This window comes from Pygocentrus nattereri, chromosome 7 (assembly GCF_015220715.1).
Source record: "Pygocentrus nattereri isolate fPygNat1 chromosome 7, fPygNat1.pri, whole genome shotgun sequence".
In the NCBI taxonomy this organism is placed as follows: domain Eukaryota; kingdom Metazoa; phylum Chordata; class Actinopteri; order Characiformes; family Serrasalmidae; genus Pygocentrus; species Pygocentrus nattereri.
In genome coordinates, this window is record NC_051217.1 from 28,729,892 (window position 1) to 28,747,571 (window position 17,680).

General features: G+C 40.6%; 4 protein-coding genes across 4 annotated transcripts; all 4 read right to left on the reverse strand.

Moving 5' to 3' along the window:
* Positions 1–2,224: 2,224 nt before the first annotated feature.
* On the reverse strand, positions 2,225–3,469 carry LOC119263731 (cholesterol 25-hydroxylase-like protein 1, member 2). The gene has a single exon (XM_037540225.1). The coding sequence runs from the start codon at positions 3,186–3,188 to the stop codon at positions 2,361–2,363; it is 828 nt and encodes a 275-aa protein (XP_037396122.1). The 5' UTR covers positions 3,189–3,469; the 3' UTR covers positions 2,225–2,360.
* A 3,275-nt stretch (positions 3,470–6,744) lies between these two features.
* LOC119263729 (cholesterol 25-hydroxylase-like protein 1, member 2) lies at positions 6,745–7,971 on the reverse strand. The gene has a single exon (XM_037540223.1). The coding sequence runs from the start codon at positions 7,706–7,708 to the stop codon at positions 6,881–6,883; it is 828 nt and encodes a 275-aa protein (XP_037396120.1). The 5' UTR covers positions 7,709–7,971; the 3' UTR covers positions 6,745–6,880.
* Positions 7,972–11,238: 3,267 nt separating this feature from the next.
* On the reverse strand, positions 11,239–12,465 carry LOC119263730 (cholesterol 25-hydroxylase-like protein 1, member 2). Its single transcript, XM_037540224.1, has one exon. The coding sequence runs from the start codon at positions 12,200–12,202 to the stop codon at positions 11,375–11,377; it is 828 nt and encodes a 275-aa protein (XP_037396121.1). The 5' UTR covers positions 12,203–12,465; the 3' UTR covers positions 11,239–11,374.
* Positions 12,466–15,733: 3,268 nt separating this feature from the next.
* LOC119263671 (cholesterol 25-hydroxylase-like protein 1, member 2) lies at positions 15,734–16,957 on the reverse strand. The gene has a single exon (XM_037539843.1). It carries the CDS (start codon positions 16,695–16,697, stop codon positions 15,870–15,872), a length of 828 nt encoding a protein of 275 aa, XP_037395740.1. The 5' UTR covers positions 16,698–16,957; the 3' UTR covers positions 15,734–15,869.
* Between the last annotated feature and the right edge of the window lie 723 nt (positions 16,958–17,680).

Here is a 17,680-nt window from a genome sequence, read left to right on the forward strand (position 1 = left end):
TAGAAGCAGTCTGCATGCCTAGGTGCTTGGTTTTATACACCTGAATTCAATTATTTGAATGGGTGAGTGAATACTTTTGGAAATAGTGTGTGTGTGTGTGTGTGTGCGCACTTTGGTTGCAGTAGATCATCATAGCCAAGATGTTAACACATGACCTCTAGTGCATATCTTCACCATTTCATTATACAGAAAATTTGAACAATCTGCGCAAAAAAAAGGCCGTCTAATTGTTAATTCCATTTTAAGTGTCTTAAGTTTCCACAGAATGTCCAAAGTCAAAATTCAGTGAGAGTCTGGAGATTTGCACTGGACATTACTGAAGCTTTTAACCAAACTGCTTCGCTATTTTAAAATGTTTGAAACACATGTTGACAGCATCTGCTGGTCAAATCCTTGTAAATGCATTGTGAAAGCTTCTAAAACCAAACAATTCTACAGAATTCTGAAATAAATAAACCTAAACATGTCTTGAATATGTAGGCCATCATATCTAATTAGCCCTTTGTATGGTCTTAATCATGACTTATGTTTAATCTAAAAATACAAAAGTGTAGAATATTTATGTTCGGTATGAAAGATAAATAATGTCAGTGTACTTATTTTAATAGTAAATTCTGAAGGTTAGATCTGCAGATGACTTGGAGCTGTTGATTGTTGATGAGGCGAAATTATTTCAATCAGTCTATTAATATGAACCAAAGCTATAAAAAGTGATATGAGCTCAGTAATCCTCCACCAAAACATTAAAATGTTTCAAAGCTATGCGTGAACATGTATGATGTAAGGAAGCCTTGTTTGCAATGATCATGTGACTTGGCCCTCTAATATGTACTTTGACATCTTGAAGATGTTTTGAGTATGCCCCTGACTTAAATGCCTGGTTGTTAGCCCAATAGTCAGGATATTCAGCTTAAGTATAGCTGTAATCCAATTATATATGTAGAAATGTACCTTACAGTTACTGTTCATGTAAACACACTTTGTGACACTAGCTAGGAATTGCTTTTTCATTTAGCTGAATTAGCATTAGTCATATATACTGCCAAATAATGGTAGTCAACATGTGTTGCTTTTGAATATCAGCAAATTAAACTTTGTCTTGAGTTTGACTTTTCCCCCCAAACAAAAAGCTTGTCAGGTGCTTGACCAGAGCTCCTGCTACAACTGCATCCCTTTCAGGAAAGAAACAGCATTACAGAGTCAACCCAGTAACTATTCAAACACAACCTGAAATCAAAACTGACCTTTTTTACACTATTATTTAAGTGTGATTCCTCAAATCGCATCATAAATAAGACAGTTCTTGTTTTCCCATCATCTTAAATAAATCTTAATGACCAAGGGAATCCTCCATAAAAGTCTTTTGTTGTGTCATGTGACATAAGTCTGTGGTACAGTATTCTCCAAGAACCACCTCCCCTCTGTGCTTTTGACGATTTCAGTTAATAGTAGCTTGCTGTGAAAAGATTGAGTCAATTAAATTTGTTGATGTATTTGAATATCAGGAAAGCATACGGGTGTGAAAAGGAGTTGATAATTGAACACAAGTTTTCATTATGGGCAGATCCTTAAGCCCAGTCCCAGTCAATGAAAGTGACCACTGAGTGAAGGACATTTCAGTTGGTGAACACATTTGGGATTGTTTCCTCTGTCCTCGCATCTTATCCTTGCATCTCTTCCTCGCATCTTGGCTCCTCCTTCTGAGAATGCAAGGAGACTTGCACTGTCCTCTCAAAATAGTGATATAGCAAACATGACAAAAGGACTAGTGTCACTCATATACACTGTATATCATAAATATCTATCATGTACATGTTTTGTATTGTTAACTATTTAGTGCTAACTACTCAGTGCAAGTATCAATTTATGAAAGAGAATTATACTAATATATGAATTGTCTGCTTGCAAAAAGGAAAACTGCAAGTCACGGAAGGTAGAAAAGACTGTAGCCTGTAAGCATGGAAAAAAAGTCCACAGGTAGATTGACAAAGCTAGCTAGGAGCTAAAAGCACTATTGCTTGCTTTTATGATTTTGTAAGAATCTAAAGCCATGTGTCATTTCCCAATAATCTTTGATTTGAGCAGTGGAAGAAATATGGCTCTTTTTAAATAGGATATCAAGATGATCTTTTCTTCCACTGTTGGGACCTATTCCTAAATAAATTTTAGAACTTTTTGGAAAGATAATGCAAGCATAATTCAAACGTTCTGAGAAACAATGATGCCGATTTCAATTGTCATTGCACTTTTAATGGAATCTATTTAAAAAAAGCATTACACCAACAACCTGGTCTAAAACGTAGTGTCCACTGTAAAATCACTTGGCTTCTCTATAACTGCAGTTTAAGCAAGCCATGCATTCACTGAACTTTAACAAAACTGAAGTCAGCATGTGTGCCGAACATTTTATCCCAATGACTAAAATGGGGGGCAAAGTTGGTATTAGGCTTCTGATGGTGCACATCGTGCTTGCTTGGCCCTCCATAGATGGCAAAAGGAATGAGGCGAGAACTGGACCATGGGAAGTCATACCCACAGTGATCTTCCACAGACACATACACATGTGCCACCATAAAGGCCCAAGCAGTAAGTATGTGGCACCTCAGTAGAATGGGGTTGAGGGTGGTCCAGAAACCCACGGTGACCAGCTCCCAGCCCCCAATGCACTGAGTGGCCAGGACGAAAGGAGCAGAGAATTCATGGTGGATGGCATGGAAGGTGACATAAAGCCAGCGGACCTTGTGGTGCAGCAGGTGCCAGATGAAGTATTGCAAGTCGAAAAGCAGGAGGTTTCCCACCACACCGCCAACCAGCTCCAGTAACATTGGTGCTTTTTCAGGCAGGGGAACGGGAGGTCTCCATGCCCACTGGGCTACAGCTGCTGGGAATACCAGAAAAATGTGATTGCGGAGGGTAATACCAATGCAGCGGCGTATCATCGAGGCGGTGGGCAACTTGCACGGCTGTATCTTGTACCGGTGAACAGCTGGCCACTTCTCTCCAACAAGGTCACAGAGCAGGTAGGGCAGGCAGAGAACAAAGTACGACGATACTGACAGAATTACAGGGAAGAGGGGGGACCTCAGAGTGTCAGAGTGATGCAGACGCATGTAGTCCCATATAGGCTGCAAAACAGACTCCTGTCCATAGCTCTCCCAGACGGTCTCACCAAGATGCATCAGGAACATTTTGGAGTTTGTCCACTACTCACAGTACAGATACAACAATAGATGTCCAGAGATCCAGAGATCAGCACACCAGAGCTTCCACCATTTGCTGAGATTCACATGGCTCAGAAAGCATAGAGATCTAGTGACAGTCCTCACTGAAGTATTTACACTCTTCCCTCTCTAAATAATGAATTAGTTTGAGACTCCAGCACCAAAGACAAAAGAGAAGAATGCAAGATGCTTACGCTATACTTATACATCCCTTTGCAGTCTTCCAAACAGGTCAGAAGAAGAATGTCTGTGTTAGGCTCAGTGTTGCTCTTTATAAGCATCTGCCTAATCAGTGTCAGGTGTCAGAAATAGGGCAGAGCGGCTGGCAAGTTGCTCAGTAATCGAGGAAGAGAGGGAGAAAACGTTGCGCAGCGTTACGGAGCGTTTGTTTTCCTGAACGCGCCCCTGGAGCACTTCTCTGAGATGATCACCCTCAACGAGCACTGCTCGTTGGTCCGACTGAAAAACGGAGGGTTTCAGACGAAGCTCTGAGCATCTTAAGCACCGGCTTGAGTGGCCAAAGTGGAGGTGAGCCTGGTCGCCAGGGCGAAGGTGTGCGTTTGAGTTTCCAGCAGGGGAAATTGTAAATGCATTGTGAAAGCTTCTAAAACCAAACAATTCTACAGAATTCTGAAATAAATAAACCTAAACATGTCTTGAATATGTAGGCCATCATATCTAATTAGCCCTTTGTATGGTCTTAATCATGACATTTAATCTAAAAATACAAAAGTGTAGAATATTTATGTTCGGTATGAAAGATAAATAATGTCTTAGTGTACTTATTTTAATAGTAAATTCTGAAGGTTAGATCTGCAGATGACTTGGAGCTGTTGATTGTTGATGAGGCGAAATTATTTCAATCAGTCTATTAATATGAACCAAAGCTATAAAAAGTGATATGAGCTCAGTAATCCTCCACCAAAACATTAAAATGTTTCAAAGCTATGCGTGAACATGTATGATGTAAGGAAGCCTTGTTTGCAATGATCATGCGACTTGGCCCTCTAATATGTACTTTGACATCTTGAAGTTTTGAGTATGCCCCTGACTTAAATGCCTGGTTGTTAGCCCAATAGTCAGGATATTCAGCTTAAGTATAGCTGTAATCCAATTATATATGTAGAAATGTACCTTACAGTTACTGTTCATGTAAACACACTTTGTGACACTAGCTAGGAATTGCTTTTTCATTTAGCTGAATTAGCATTAGTCATATGTACTGCCAAATAATGGTAGTCAGCATGTGTTGCTTTTGAACATCAGCAAATTAAACTTTGTCTTGAGTTTGACTTTTTCCCCCTGTTACAGGATAGCTGAGTGGAGGTTTAAAAACACTGGAAAACAGGAAGTTCCGATGCAGATAGGTTTATTAAGTCCACAGCAAAAGGTGCAGGGTGTACCAAAATCCCAAAAATAATTTATTTTCATTTTTCTTTTTGAATTAAGGGAAAACAAAACAACATAAACTGATGAACTTGATACAAACTCCTATCAAAAAATATGCCTTCAACTATGGCCTTACAAACAGAACTGCATACCAAGCTAGCTTCACCCTCACTCTCACCAAACACGTGCGTTCTCCATTTTATAAACCCCTTAACTTATTGGGTTCAACCAACCACAGGTAAGTTTGCAGGTAAGTTTTAAAATGTACCAATTGTTTATATTTATAAATTTTACTTTAGTTAATCTATATTATTTAATCAATATTTTAACATAAATATAAAACATTTAATATTAAAACATTCCTACTGCAACTACTATTTGGAACCATGAAAGCTGGTCCCCCTCCCCCTGCTCAAGCATGGGAGATGGAACATTCCACTTATAGGACAACCCCAAGACTACATAACTCACAACCCCCCTAGGCTCGGATCCTTTGACCTGCAACAGGCTGCTGCCATGCTGGAACAAACAGGTAAGTCAAACTCCTCACAAAACAAAGTTATTTCAAATAAATAGAATAATAGATAAATTGGTCATTCTCTGCACCATCAGTTGGCCTCCCTGAACAGTGCAAGATCAATCACAATTGTTTAGATTTGCAGAGTCTCAAAAAGGTCTGCCTGGTGTTTGCCACTGCAGCCATGTGGGTAACAATAAAAGAGTCTTTAAAACTTGGAGGTTGTCTTGTGTTTTCTAAAATTTCATGGAACGGACGAGAGCTCCGTTACACCCCCAAACAAAAAGCTTGTCAGGTGTTTGACCAGAGCTCCTGCTACAACTGCATCCCTTTCAGGAAAGAAACAACATTACAGAGTCAACCCAGTAACTATTCAAACACAACCTGAAATCAAAACTGACCTTTTTTACACTATTATTTAAGTGTGATTCCTCAAATCACATCATAAATAAGACAGTTCTTGTTTTCCCATCATCTTAAATAAATCTTAATGATTTTTGTCTACCCAGTAATATCATGTTTCAATTCCCCTTCCAACCCCACCAATCATCAAATGAAAACTCTCAGCTAGCTCAGCAACTCAGGGTGGATCTCAAACCTCCAAATGGTGTCACTTCAGTTCTTCTCTCCGCTGTTTAGACTGTAAACTGGAAGCCGTTCGAAATCTGCCATCTTTAAGGACGTATCAATTCTTTAAATGCCAAGGAGAAGGGAGGCTTCAGGAATGAGGAATCAAGGGAATCCTACATAAAAGTCTTTTGTTGTCATGTGACATAAGTCTGTGGTACAGTATTCTCCAAGAACCACCTCCCCTCTGTGCTTTTGACGATTTCAGTTAATAGTAGCTTGCTGTGAAAAGATTGAGTCAATTAAATTTGTTGATGTATTTGAATATCAGTAAAGCATACGGGTGTGAAAAGGAGTTGATAATTGAACACAAGTTTTCATTATGGGCAGATCCTTAAGCCCAGTCCCAGTCAATGAAAGTGACCACTGAGTGAAGGACATTTCAGTTGGTGAACACATTTGGGATTGTTTCCTCTGTCCTCGCATCTTATCCTTGCATCTCTTCCTCGCATCTTGGCTCCTCCTTCTGAGAATGCAAGGAGACTTGCACTGTCCTCTCAAAATAGTGATATAGCAAACATGACAAAAGGACTAGTGTCACTCATATACACTGTATATCATAAATATCTATCATGTACATGTTTTGTATTGTTAACTATTTAGTGCTAACTACTCAGTGCAAGTATCAATTTATGAAAGAGAATTATACTAATATATGAATTGTCTGCTTGCAAAAAGGAAAACTGCAAGTCACGGAAGGTAGAAAAGACTGTAGCCTGTAAGCATGGAAAAAAAGTCCACAGGTAGATTGACAAAGCTAGCTAGGAGCTAAAAGCACTATTGCTTGCTTTTATGATTTTGTAAGAATCTAAAGCCATGTGTCATTTCCCAATAATCTTTGATTTGAGCAGTGGAAGAAATATGGCTCTTTTTAAATAGGATATCAAGATGATCTTTTCTTCCACTGTTGGGACCTATTCCTAAATAAATTTTAGAACTTTTTGGAAAGATAATGCAAGCATAATTCAAACGTTCTGAGAAACAATGATGCCGATTTCAATTGTCATTGCACTTTTAATGGAATCTATTTAAAAAAAGCATTACACCAACAACCTGGTCTAAAACGTAGTGTCCACTGTAAAATCACTTGGCTTCTCTATAACTGCAGTTTAAGCAAGCCATGCATTCACTGAACTTTAACAAAACTGAAGTCAGCATGTGTGCCGAACATTTTATCCCAATGACTAAAATGGGGGGCAAAGTTGGTATTAGGCTTCTGATGGTGCACATCGTGCTTGCTTGGCCCTCCATAGATGGCAAAAGGAATGAGGCGAGAACTGGACCATGGGAAGTCATACCCACAGTGATCTTCCACAGACACATACACATGTGCCACCATAAAGGCCCAAGCAGTAAGTATGTGGCACCTCAGTAGAATGGGGTTGAGGGTGGTCCAGAAACCCACGGTGACCAGCTCCCAGCCCCCAATGCACTGAGTGGCCAGGACGAAAGGAGCAGAGAATTCATGGTGGATGGCATGGAAGGTGACATAAAGCCAGCGGACCTTGTGGTGCAGCAGGTGCCAGATGAAGTATTGCAAGTCGAAAAGCAGGAGGTTTCCCACCACACCGCCAACCAGCTCCAGTAACATTGGTGCTTTTTCAGGCAGGGGAACGGGAGGTCTCCATGCCCACTGGGCTACAGCTGCTGGGAATACCAGAAAAATGTGATTGCGGAGGGTAATACCAATGCAGCGGCGTATCATCGAGGCGGTGGGCAACTTGCACGGCTGTATCTTGTACCGGTGAACAGCTGGCCACTTCTCTCCAACAAGGTCACAGAGCAGGTAGGGCAGGCAGAGAACAAAGTACGACGATACTGACAGAATTACAGGGAAGAGGGGGGACCTCAGAGTGTCAGAGTGATGCAGACGCATGTAGTCCCATATAGGCTGCAAAACAGACTCCTGTCCATAGCTCTCCCAGACGGTCTCACCAAGATGCATCAGGAACATTTTGGAGTTTGTCCACTACTCACAGTACAGATACAACAATAGATGTCCAGAGATCCAGAGATCAGCACACCAGAGCTTCCACCATTTGCTGAGATTCACATGGCTCAGAAAGCATAGAGATCTAGTGACAGTCCTCACTGAAGTATTTACACTCTTCCCTCTCTAAATAATGAATTAGTTTGAGACTCCAGCACCAAAGACAAAAGAGAAGAATGCAAGATGCTTACGCTATACTTATACATCCCTTTGCAGTCTTCCAAACAGGTCAGAAGAAGAATGTCTGTGTTAGGCTCAGTGTTGCTCTTTATAAGCATCTGCCTAATCAGTGTCAGGTGTCAGAAATAGGGCAGAGCGGCTGGCAAGTTGCTCAGTAATCGAGGAAGAGAGGGAGAAAACGTTGCGCAGCGTTACGGAGCGTTTGTTTTCCTGAACGCGCCCCTGGAGCACTTCTCTGAGATGATCACCCTCAACGAGCACTGCTCGTTGGTCCGACTGAAAAACGGAGGGTTTCAGACGAAGCTCTGAGCATCTTAAGCACCGGCTTGAGTGGCCAAAGTGGAGGTGAGCCTGGTCGCCAGGGCGAAGGTGTGCGTTTGAGTTTCCAGCAGGGGAAATTGTAAATGCATTGTGAAAGCTTCTAAAACCAAACAATTCTACAGAATTCTGAAATAAATAAACCTAAACATGTCTTGAATATGTAGGCCATCATATCTAATTAGCCCTTTGTATGGTCTTAATCATGACATTTAATCTAAAAATACAAAAGTGTAGAATATTTATGTTCGGTATGAAAGATAAATAATGTCTTAGTGTACTTATTTTAATAGTAAATTCTGAAGGTTAGATCTGCAGATGACTTGGAGCTGTTGATTGTTGATGAGGCGAAATTATTTCAATCAGTCTATTAATATGAACCAAAGCTATAAAAAGTGATATGAGCTCAGTAATCCTCCACCAAAACATTAAAATGTTTCAAAGCTATGCGTGAACATGTATGATGTAAGGAAGCCTTGTTTGCAATGATCATGCGACTTGGCCCTCTAATATGTACTTTGACATCTTGAAGTTTTGAGTATGCCCCTGACTTAAATGCCTGGTTGTTAGCCCAATAGTCAGGATATTCAGCTTAAGTATAGCTGTAATCCAATTATATATGTAGAAATGTACCTTACAGTTACTGTTCATGTAAACACACTTTGTGACACTAGCTAGGAATTGCTTTTTCATTTAGCTGAATTAGCATTAGTCATATGTACTGCCAAATAATGGTAGTCAGCATGTGTTGCTTTTGAACATCAGCAAATTAAACTTTGTCTTGAGTTTGACTTTTTCCCCCTGTTACAGGATAGCTGAGTGGAGGTTTAAAAACACTGGAAAACAGGAAGTTCCGATGCAGATAGGTTTATTAAGTCCACAGCAAAAGGTGCAGGGTGTACCAAAATCCCAAAAATAATTTATTTTCATTTTTCTTTTTGAATTAAGGGAAAACAAAACAACATAAACTGATGAACTTGATACAAACTCCTATCAAAAAATATGCCTTCAACTATGGCCTTACAAACAGAACTGCATACCAAGCTAGCTTCACCCTCACTCTCACCAAACACGTGCGTTCTCCATTTTATAAACCCCTTAACTTATTGGGTTCAACCAACCACAGGTAAGTTTGCAGGTAAGTTTTAAAATGTACCAATTGTTTATATTTATAAATTTTACTTTAGTTAATCTATATTATTTAATCAATATTTTAACATAAATATAAAACATTTAATATTAAAACATTCCTACTGCAACTACTATTTGGAACCATGAAAGCTGGTCCCCCTCCCCCTGCTCAAGCATGGGAGATGGAACATTCCACTTATAGGACAACCCCAAGACTACATAACTCACAACCCCCCTAGGCTCGGATCCTTTGACCTGCAACAGGCTGCTGCCATGCTGGAACAAACAGGTAAGTCAAACTCCTCACAAAACAAAGTTATTTCAAATAAATAGAATAATAGATAAATTGGTCATTCTCTGCACCATCAGTTGGCCACCCTGAACAGTGCAAGATCAATCACAATTGTTTAGATTTGCAGAGTCTCAAAAAGGTCTGCCTGGTGTTTGCCACTGCAGCCATGTGGGTAACAATAAAAGAGTCTTTAAAACTTGGAGGTTGTCTTGTGTTTTCTAAAATTTCATGGAACGGACGAGAGCTCCGTTACACCCCCAAACAAAAAGCTTGTCAGGTGTTTGACCAGAGCTCCTGCTACAACTGCATCCCTTTCAGGAAAGAAACAACATTACAGAGTCAACCCAGTAACTATTCAAACACAACCTGAAATCAAAACTGACCTTTTTTACACTATTATTTAAGTGTGATTCCTCAAATCACATCATAAATAAGACAGTTCTTGTTTTCCCATCATCTTAAATAAATCTTAATGATTTTTGTCTACCCAGTAATATCATGTTTCAATTCCCCTTCCAACCCCACCAATCATCAAATGAAAACTCTCAGCTAGCTCAGCAACTCAGGGTGGATCTCAAACCTCCAAATGGTGTCACTTCAGTTCTTCTCTCCGCTGTTTAGACTGTAAACTGGAAGCCGTTCGAAATCTGCCATCTTTAAGGACGTATCAATTCTTTAAATGCCAAGGAGAAGGGAGGCTTCAGGAATGAGGAATCAAGGGAATCCTACATAAAAGTCTTTTGTTGTCATGTGACATAAGTCTGTGGTACAGTATTCTCCAAGAACCACCTCCCCTCTGTGCTTTTGACGATTTCAGTTAATAGTAGCTTGCTGTGAAAAGATTGAGTCAATTAAATTTGTTGATGTATTTGAATATCAGTAAAGCATACGGGTGTGAAAAGGAGTTGATAATTGAACACAAGTTTTCATTATGGGCAGATCCTTAAGCCCAGTCCCAGTCAATGAAAGTGACCACTGAGTGAAGGACATTTCAGTTGGTGAACACATTTGGGATTGTTTCCTCTGTCCTCGCATCTTGGCTCCTCCTTCTGAGAATGCAAGGAGACTTGCACTGTCCTCTCAAAATAGTGATATAGCAAACATGACAAAAGGACTAGTGTCACTCATATACACTGTATATCATAAATATCTATCATGTACATGTTTTGTATTGTTAACTATTTAGTGCTAACTACTCAGTGCAAGTATCAATTTATGAAAGAGAATTATACTAATATATGAATTGTCTGCTTGCAAAAAGGAAAACTGCAAGTCACGGAAGGTAGAAAAGACTGTAGCCTGTAAGCATGGAAAAAAAGTCCACAGGTAGATTGACAAAGCTAGCTAGGAGCTAAAAGCACTATTGCTTGCTTTTATGATTTTGTAAGAATCTAAAGCCATGTGTCATTTCCCAATAATCTTTGATTTGAGCAGTGGAAGAAATATGGCTCTTTTTAAATAGGATATCAAGATGATCTTTTCTTCCACTGTTGGGACCTATTCCTAAATAAATTTTAGAACTTTTTGGAAAGATAATGCAAGCATAATTCAAACGTTCTGAGAAACAATGATGCCGATTTCAATTGTCATTGCACTTTTAATGGAATCTATTTAAAAAAAGCATTACACCAACAACCTGGTCTAAAACGTAGTGTCCACTGTAAAATCACTTGGCTTCTCTATAACTGCAGTTTAAGCAAGCCATGCATTCACTGAACTTTAACAAAACTGAAGTCAGCATGTGTGCCGAACATTTTATCCCAATGACTAAAATGGGGGGCAAAGTTGGTATTAGGCTTCTGATGGTGCACATCGTGCTTGCTTGGCCCTCCATAGATGGCAAAAGGAATGAGGCGAGAACTGGACCATGGGAAGTCATACCCACAGTGATCTTCCACAGACACATACACATGTGCCACCATAAAGGCCCAAGCAGTAAGTATGTGGCACCTCAGTAGAATGGGGTTGAGGGTGGTCCAGAAACCCACGGTGACCAGCTCCCAGCCCCCAATGCACTGAGTGGCCAGGACGAAAGGAGCAGAGAATTCATGGTGGATGGCATGGAAGGTGACATAAAGCCAGCGGACCTTGTGGTGCAGCAGGTGCCAGATGAAGTATTGCAAGTCGAAAAGCAGGAGGTTTCCCACCACACCGCCAACCAGCTCCAGTAACATTGGTGCTTTTTCAGGCAGGGGAACGGGAGGTCTCCATGCCCACTGGGCTACAGCTGCTGGGAATACCAGAAAAATGTGATTGCGGAGGGTAATACCAATGCAGCGGCGTATCATCGAGGCGGTGGGCAACTTGCACGGCTGTATCTTGTACCGGTGAACAGCTGGCCACTTCTCTCCAACAAGGTCACAGAGCAGGTAGGGCAGGCAGAGAACAAAGTACGACGATACTGACAGAATTACAGGGAAGAGGGGGGACCTCAGAGTGTCAGAGTGATGCAGACGCATGTAGTCCCATATAGGCTGCAAAACAGACTCCTGTCCATAGCTCTCCCAGACGGTCTCACCAAGATGCATCAGGAACATTTTGGAGTTTGTCCACTACTCACAGTACAGATACAACAATAGATGTCCAGAGATCCAGAGATCAGCACACCAGAGCTTCCACCATTTGCTGAGATTCACATGGCTCAGAAAGCATAGAGATCTAGTGACAGTCCTCACTGAAGTATTTACACTCTTCCCTCTCTAAATAATGAATTAGTTTGAGACTCCAGCACCAAAGACAAAAGAGAAGAATGCAAGATGCTTACGCTATACTTATACATCCCTTTGCAGTCTTCCAAACAGGTCAGAAGAAGAATGTCTGTGTTAGGCTCAGTGTTGCTCTTTATAAGCATCTGCCTAATCAGTGTCAGGTGTCAGAAATAGGGCAGAGCGGCTGGCAAGTTGCTCAGTAATCGAGGAAGAGAGGGAGAAAACGTTGCGCAGCGTTACGGAGCGTTTGTTTTCCTGAACGCGCCCCTGGAGCACTTCTCTGAGATGATCACCCTCAACGAGCACTGCTCGTTGGTCCGACTGAAAAACGGAGGGTTTCAGACGAAGCTCTGAGCATCTTAAGCACCGGCTTGAGTGGCCAAAGTGGAGGTGAGCCTGGTCGCCAGGGCGAAGGTGTGCGTTTGAGTTTCCAGCAGGGGAAATTGTAAATGCATTGTGAAAGCTTCTAAAACCAAACAATTCTACAGAATTCTGAAATAAATAAACCTAAACATGTCTTGAATATGTAGGCCATCATATCTAATTAGCCCTTTGTATGGTCTTAATCATGACATTTAATCTAAAAATACAAAAGTGTAGAATATTTATGTTCGGTATGAAAGATAAATAATGTCTTAGTGTACTTATTTTAATAGTAAATTCTGAAGGTTAGATCTGCAGATGACTTGGAGCTGTTGATTGTTGATGAGGCGAAATTATTTCAATCAGTCTATTAATATGAACCAAAGCTATAAAAAGTGATATGAGCTCAGTAATCCTCCACCAAAACATTAAAATGTTTCAAAGCTATGCAGTGAACATGTATGATGTAAGGAAGCCTTGTTTGCAATGATCATGCGACTTGGCCCTCTAATATGTACTTTGACATCTTGAAGTTTTGAGTATGCCCCTGACTTAAATGCCTGGTTGTTAGCCCAATAGTCAGGATATTCAGCTTAAGTATAGCTGTAATCCAATTATATATGTAGAAATGTACCTTACAGTTACTGTTCATGTAAACACACTTTGTGACACTAGCTAGGAATTGCTTTTTCATTTAGCTGAATTAGCATTAGTCATATGTACTGCCAAATAATGGTAGTCAGCATGTGTTGCTTTTGAACATCAGCAAATTAAACTTTGTCTTGAGTTTGACTTTTTCCCCCTGTTACAGGATAGCTGAGTGGAGGTTTAAAAACACTGGAAAACAGGAAGTTCCGATGCAGATAGGTTTATTAAGTCCACAGCAAAAGGTGCAGGGTGTACCAAAATCCCAAAAATAATTTATTTTCATTTTTCTTTTTGAATTAAGGGAAAACAAAACAACATAAACTGATGAACTTGATACAAACTCCTATCAAAAAATATGCCTTCAACTATGGCCTTACAAACAGAACTGCATACCAAGCTAGCTTCACCCTCACTCTCACCAAACACGTGCGTTCTCCATTTTATAAACCCCTTAACTTATTGGGTTCAACCAACCACAGGTAAGTTTGCAGGTAAGTTTTAAAATGTACCAATTGTTTATATTTATAAATTTTACTTTAGTTAATCTATATTATTTAATCAATATTTTAACATAAATATAAAACATTTAATATTAAAACATTCCTACTGCAACTACTATTTGGAACCATGAAAGCTGGTCCCCCTCCCCCTGCTCAAGCATGGGAGATGGAACATTCCACTTATAGGACAACCCCAAGACTACATAACTCACAACCCCCCTAGGCTCGGATCCTTTGACCTGCAACAGGCTGCTGCCATGCTGGAACAAACAGGTAAGTCAAACTCCTCACAAAACAAAGTTATTTCAAATAAATAGAATAATAGATAAATTGGTCATTCTCTGCACCATCAGTTGGCCACCCTGAACAGTGCAAGATCAATCACAATTGTTTAGATTTGCAGAGTCTCAAAAAGGTCTGCCTGGTGTTTGCCACTGCAGCCATGTGGGTAACAATAAAAGAGTCTTTAAAACTTGGAGGTTGTCTTGTGTTTTCTAAAATTTCATGGAACGGACGAGAGCTCCGTTACACCCCCAAACAAAAAGCTTGTCAGGTGTTTGACCAGAGCTCCTGCTACAACTGCATCCCTTTCAGGAAAGAAACAACATTACAGAGTCAACCCAGTAACTATTCAAACACAACCTGAAATCAAAACTGACCTTTTTTACACTATTATTTAAGTGTGATTCCTCAAATCACATCATAAATAAGACAGTTCTTGTTTTCCCATCATCTTAAATAAATCTTAATGATTTTTGTCTACCCAGTAATATCATGTTTCAATTCCCCTTCCAACCCCACCAATCATCAAATGAAAACTCTCAGCTAGCTCAGCAACTCAGGGTGGATCTCAAACCTCCAAATGGTGTCACTTCAGTTCTTCTCTCCGCTGTTTAGACTGTAAACTGGAAGCCGTTCGAAATCTGCCATCTTTAAGGACGTATCAATTCTTTAAATGCCAAGGAGAAGGGAGGCTTCAGGAATGAGGAATCAAGGGAATCCTACATAAAAGTCTTTTGTTGTCATGTGACATAAGTCTGTGGTACAGTATTCTCCAAGAACCACCTCCCCTCTGTGCTTTTGACGATTTCAGTTAATAGTAGCTTGCTGTGAAAAGATTGAGTCAATTAAATTTGTTGATGTATTTGAATATCAGTAAAGCATACGGGTGTGAAAAGGAGTTGATAATTGAACACAAGTTTTCATTATGGGCAGATCCTTAAGCCCAGTCCCAGTCAATGAAAGTGACCACTGAGTGAAGGACATTTCAGTTGGTGAACACATTTGGGATTGTTTCCTCTGTCCTCGCATCTTGGCTCCTCCTTCTGAGAATGCAAGGAGACTTGCACTGTCCTCTCAAAATAGTGATATAGCAAACATGACAAAAGGACTAGTGTCACTCATATACACTGTATATCATAAATATCTATCATGTACATGTTTTGTATTGTTAACTATTTAGTGCTAACTACTCAGTGCAAGTATCAATTTATGAAAGAGAATTATACTAATATATGAATTGTCTGCTTGCAAAAAGGAAAACTGCAAGTCACGGAAGGTAGAAAAGACTGTAGCCTGTAAGCATGGAAAAAAAGTCCACAGGTAGATTGACAAAGCTAGCTAGGAGCTAAAAGCACTATTGCTTGCTTTTATGATTTTGTAAGAATCTAAAGCCATGTGTCATTTCCCAATAATCTTTGATTTGAGCAGTGGAAGAAATATGGCTCTTTTTAAATAGGATATCAAGATGATCTTTTCTTCCACTGTTGGGACCTATTCCTAAATAAATTTTAGAACTTTTTGGAAAGATAATGCAAGCATAATTCAAACGTTCTGAGAAACAATGATGCCGATTTCAATTGTCATTGCACTTTTAATGGAATCTATTTAAAAAAAGCATTACACCAACAACCTGGTCTAAAACGTAGTGTCCACTGTAAAATCACTTGGCTTCTCTATAACTGCAGTTTAAGCAAGCCATGCATTCACTGAACTTTAACAAAACTGAAGTCAGCATGTGTGCCGAACATTTTATCCCAATGACTAAAATGGGGGGCAAAGTTGGTATTAGGCTTCTGATGGTGCACATCGTGCTTGCTTGGCCCTCCATAGATGGCAAAAGGAATGAGGCGAGAACTGGACCATGGGAAGTCATACCCACAGTGATCTTCCACAGACACATACACATGTGCCACCATAAAGGCCCAAGCAGTAAGTATGTGGCACCTCAGTAGAATGGGGTTGAGGGTGGTCCAGAAACCCACGGTGACCAGCTCCCAGCCCCCAATGCACTGAGTGGCCAGGACGAAAGGAGCAGAGAATTCATGGTGGATGGCATGGAAGGTGACATAAAGCCAGCGGACCTTGTGGTGCAGCAGGTGCCAGATGAAGTATTGCAAGTCGAAAAGCAGGAGGTTTCCCACCACACCGCCAACCAGCTCCAGTAACATTGGTGCTTTTTCAGGCAGGGGAACGGGAGGTCTCCATGCCCACTGGGCTACAGCTGCTGGGAATACCAGAAAAATGTGATTGCGGAGGGTAATACCAATGCAGCGGCGTATCATCGAGGCGGTGGGCAACTTGCACGGCTGTATCTTGTACCGGTGAACAGCTGGCCACTTCTCTCCAACAAGGTCACAGAGCAGGTAGGGCAGGCAGAGAACAAAGTACGACGATACTGACAGAATTACAGGGAAGAGGGGGGACCTCAGAGTGTCAGAGTGATGCAGACGCATGTAGTCCCATATAGGCTGCAAAACAGACTCCTGTCCATAGCTCTCCCAGACGGTCTCACCAAGATGCATCAGGAACATTTTGGAGTTTGTCCACTACTCACAGTACAGATACAACAATAGATGTCCAGAGATCCAGAGATCAGCACACCAGAGCTTCCACCATTTGCTGAGATTCACATGGCTCAGAAAGCATAGAGATCTAGTGACAGTCCTCACTGAAGTATTTACACTCTTCCCTCTCTAAATAATGAATTAGTTTGAGACTCCAGCACCAAAGAGAAGAATGCAAGATGCTTACGCTATACTTATACATCCCTTTGCAGTCTTCCAAACAGGTCAGAAGAAGAATGTCTGTGTTAGGCTCAGTGTTGCTCTTTATAAGCATCTGCCTAATCAGTGTCAGGTGTCAGAAATAGGGCAGAGCGGCTGGCAAGTTGCTCAGTAATCGAGGAAGAGAGGGAGAAAACGTTGCGCAGCGTTACGGAGCGTTTGTTTTCCTGAACGCGCCCCTGGAGCACTTCTCTGAGATGATCACCCTCAACGAGCACTGCTCGTTGGTCCGACTGAAAAACGGAGGGTTTCAGACGAAGCTCTGAGCATCTTAAGCACCGGCTTGAGTGGCCAAAGTGGAGGTGAGCCTGGTCGCCAGGGCGAAGGTGTGCGTTTGAGTTTCCAGCAGGGGAAATTGTAAATGCATTGTGAAAGCTTCTAAAACCAAACAATTCTACAGAATTCTGAAATAAATAAACCTAAACATGTCTTGAATATGTAGGCCATCATATCTAATTAGCCCTTTGTATGGTCTTAATCATGACATTTAATCTAAAAATACAAAAGTGTAGAATATTTATGTTCGGTATGAAAGATAAATAATGTCTTAGTGTACTTATTTTAATAGTAAATTCTGAAGGTTAGATCTGCAGATGACTTGGAGCTGTTGATTGTTGATGAGGCGAAATTATTTCAATCAGTCTATTAATATGAACCAAAGCTATAAAAAGTGATATGAGCTCAGTAATCCTCCACCAAAACATTAAAATGTTTCAAAGCTATGCGTGAAC

Excerpts from the sequence above, each read along its gene's own strand:
- LOC119263730 (XM_037540224.1), bottom strand. The coding sequence starts at position 12,202 with ATGTTCCTGATGCATCTTGGTGAGACCGTCTGGGAGAGCTATGGACAG.
- LOC119263731 (XM_037540225.1), bottom strand. The coding sequence starts at position 3,188 with ATGTTCCTGATGCATCTTGGTGAGACCGTCTGGGAGAGCTATGGACAG.
- LOC119263671 (XM_037539843.1), bottom strand. The coding sequence starts at position 16,697 with ATGTTCCTGATGCATCTTGGTGAGACCGTCTGGGAGAGCTATGGACAG.
- LOC119263729 (XM_037540223.1), bottom strand. The coding sequence starts at position 7,708 with ATGTTCCTGATGCATCTTGGTGAGACCGTCTGGGAGAGCTATGGACAG.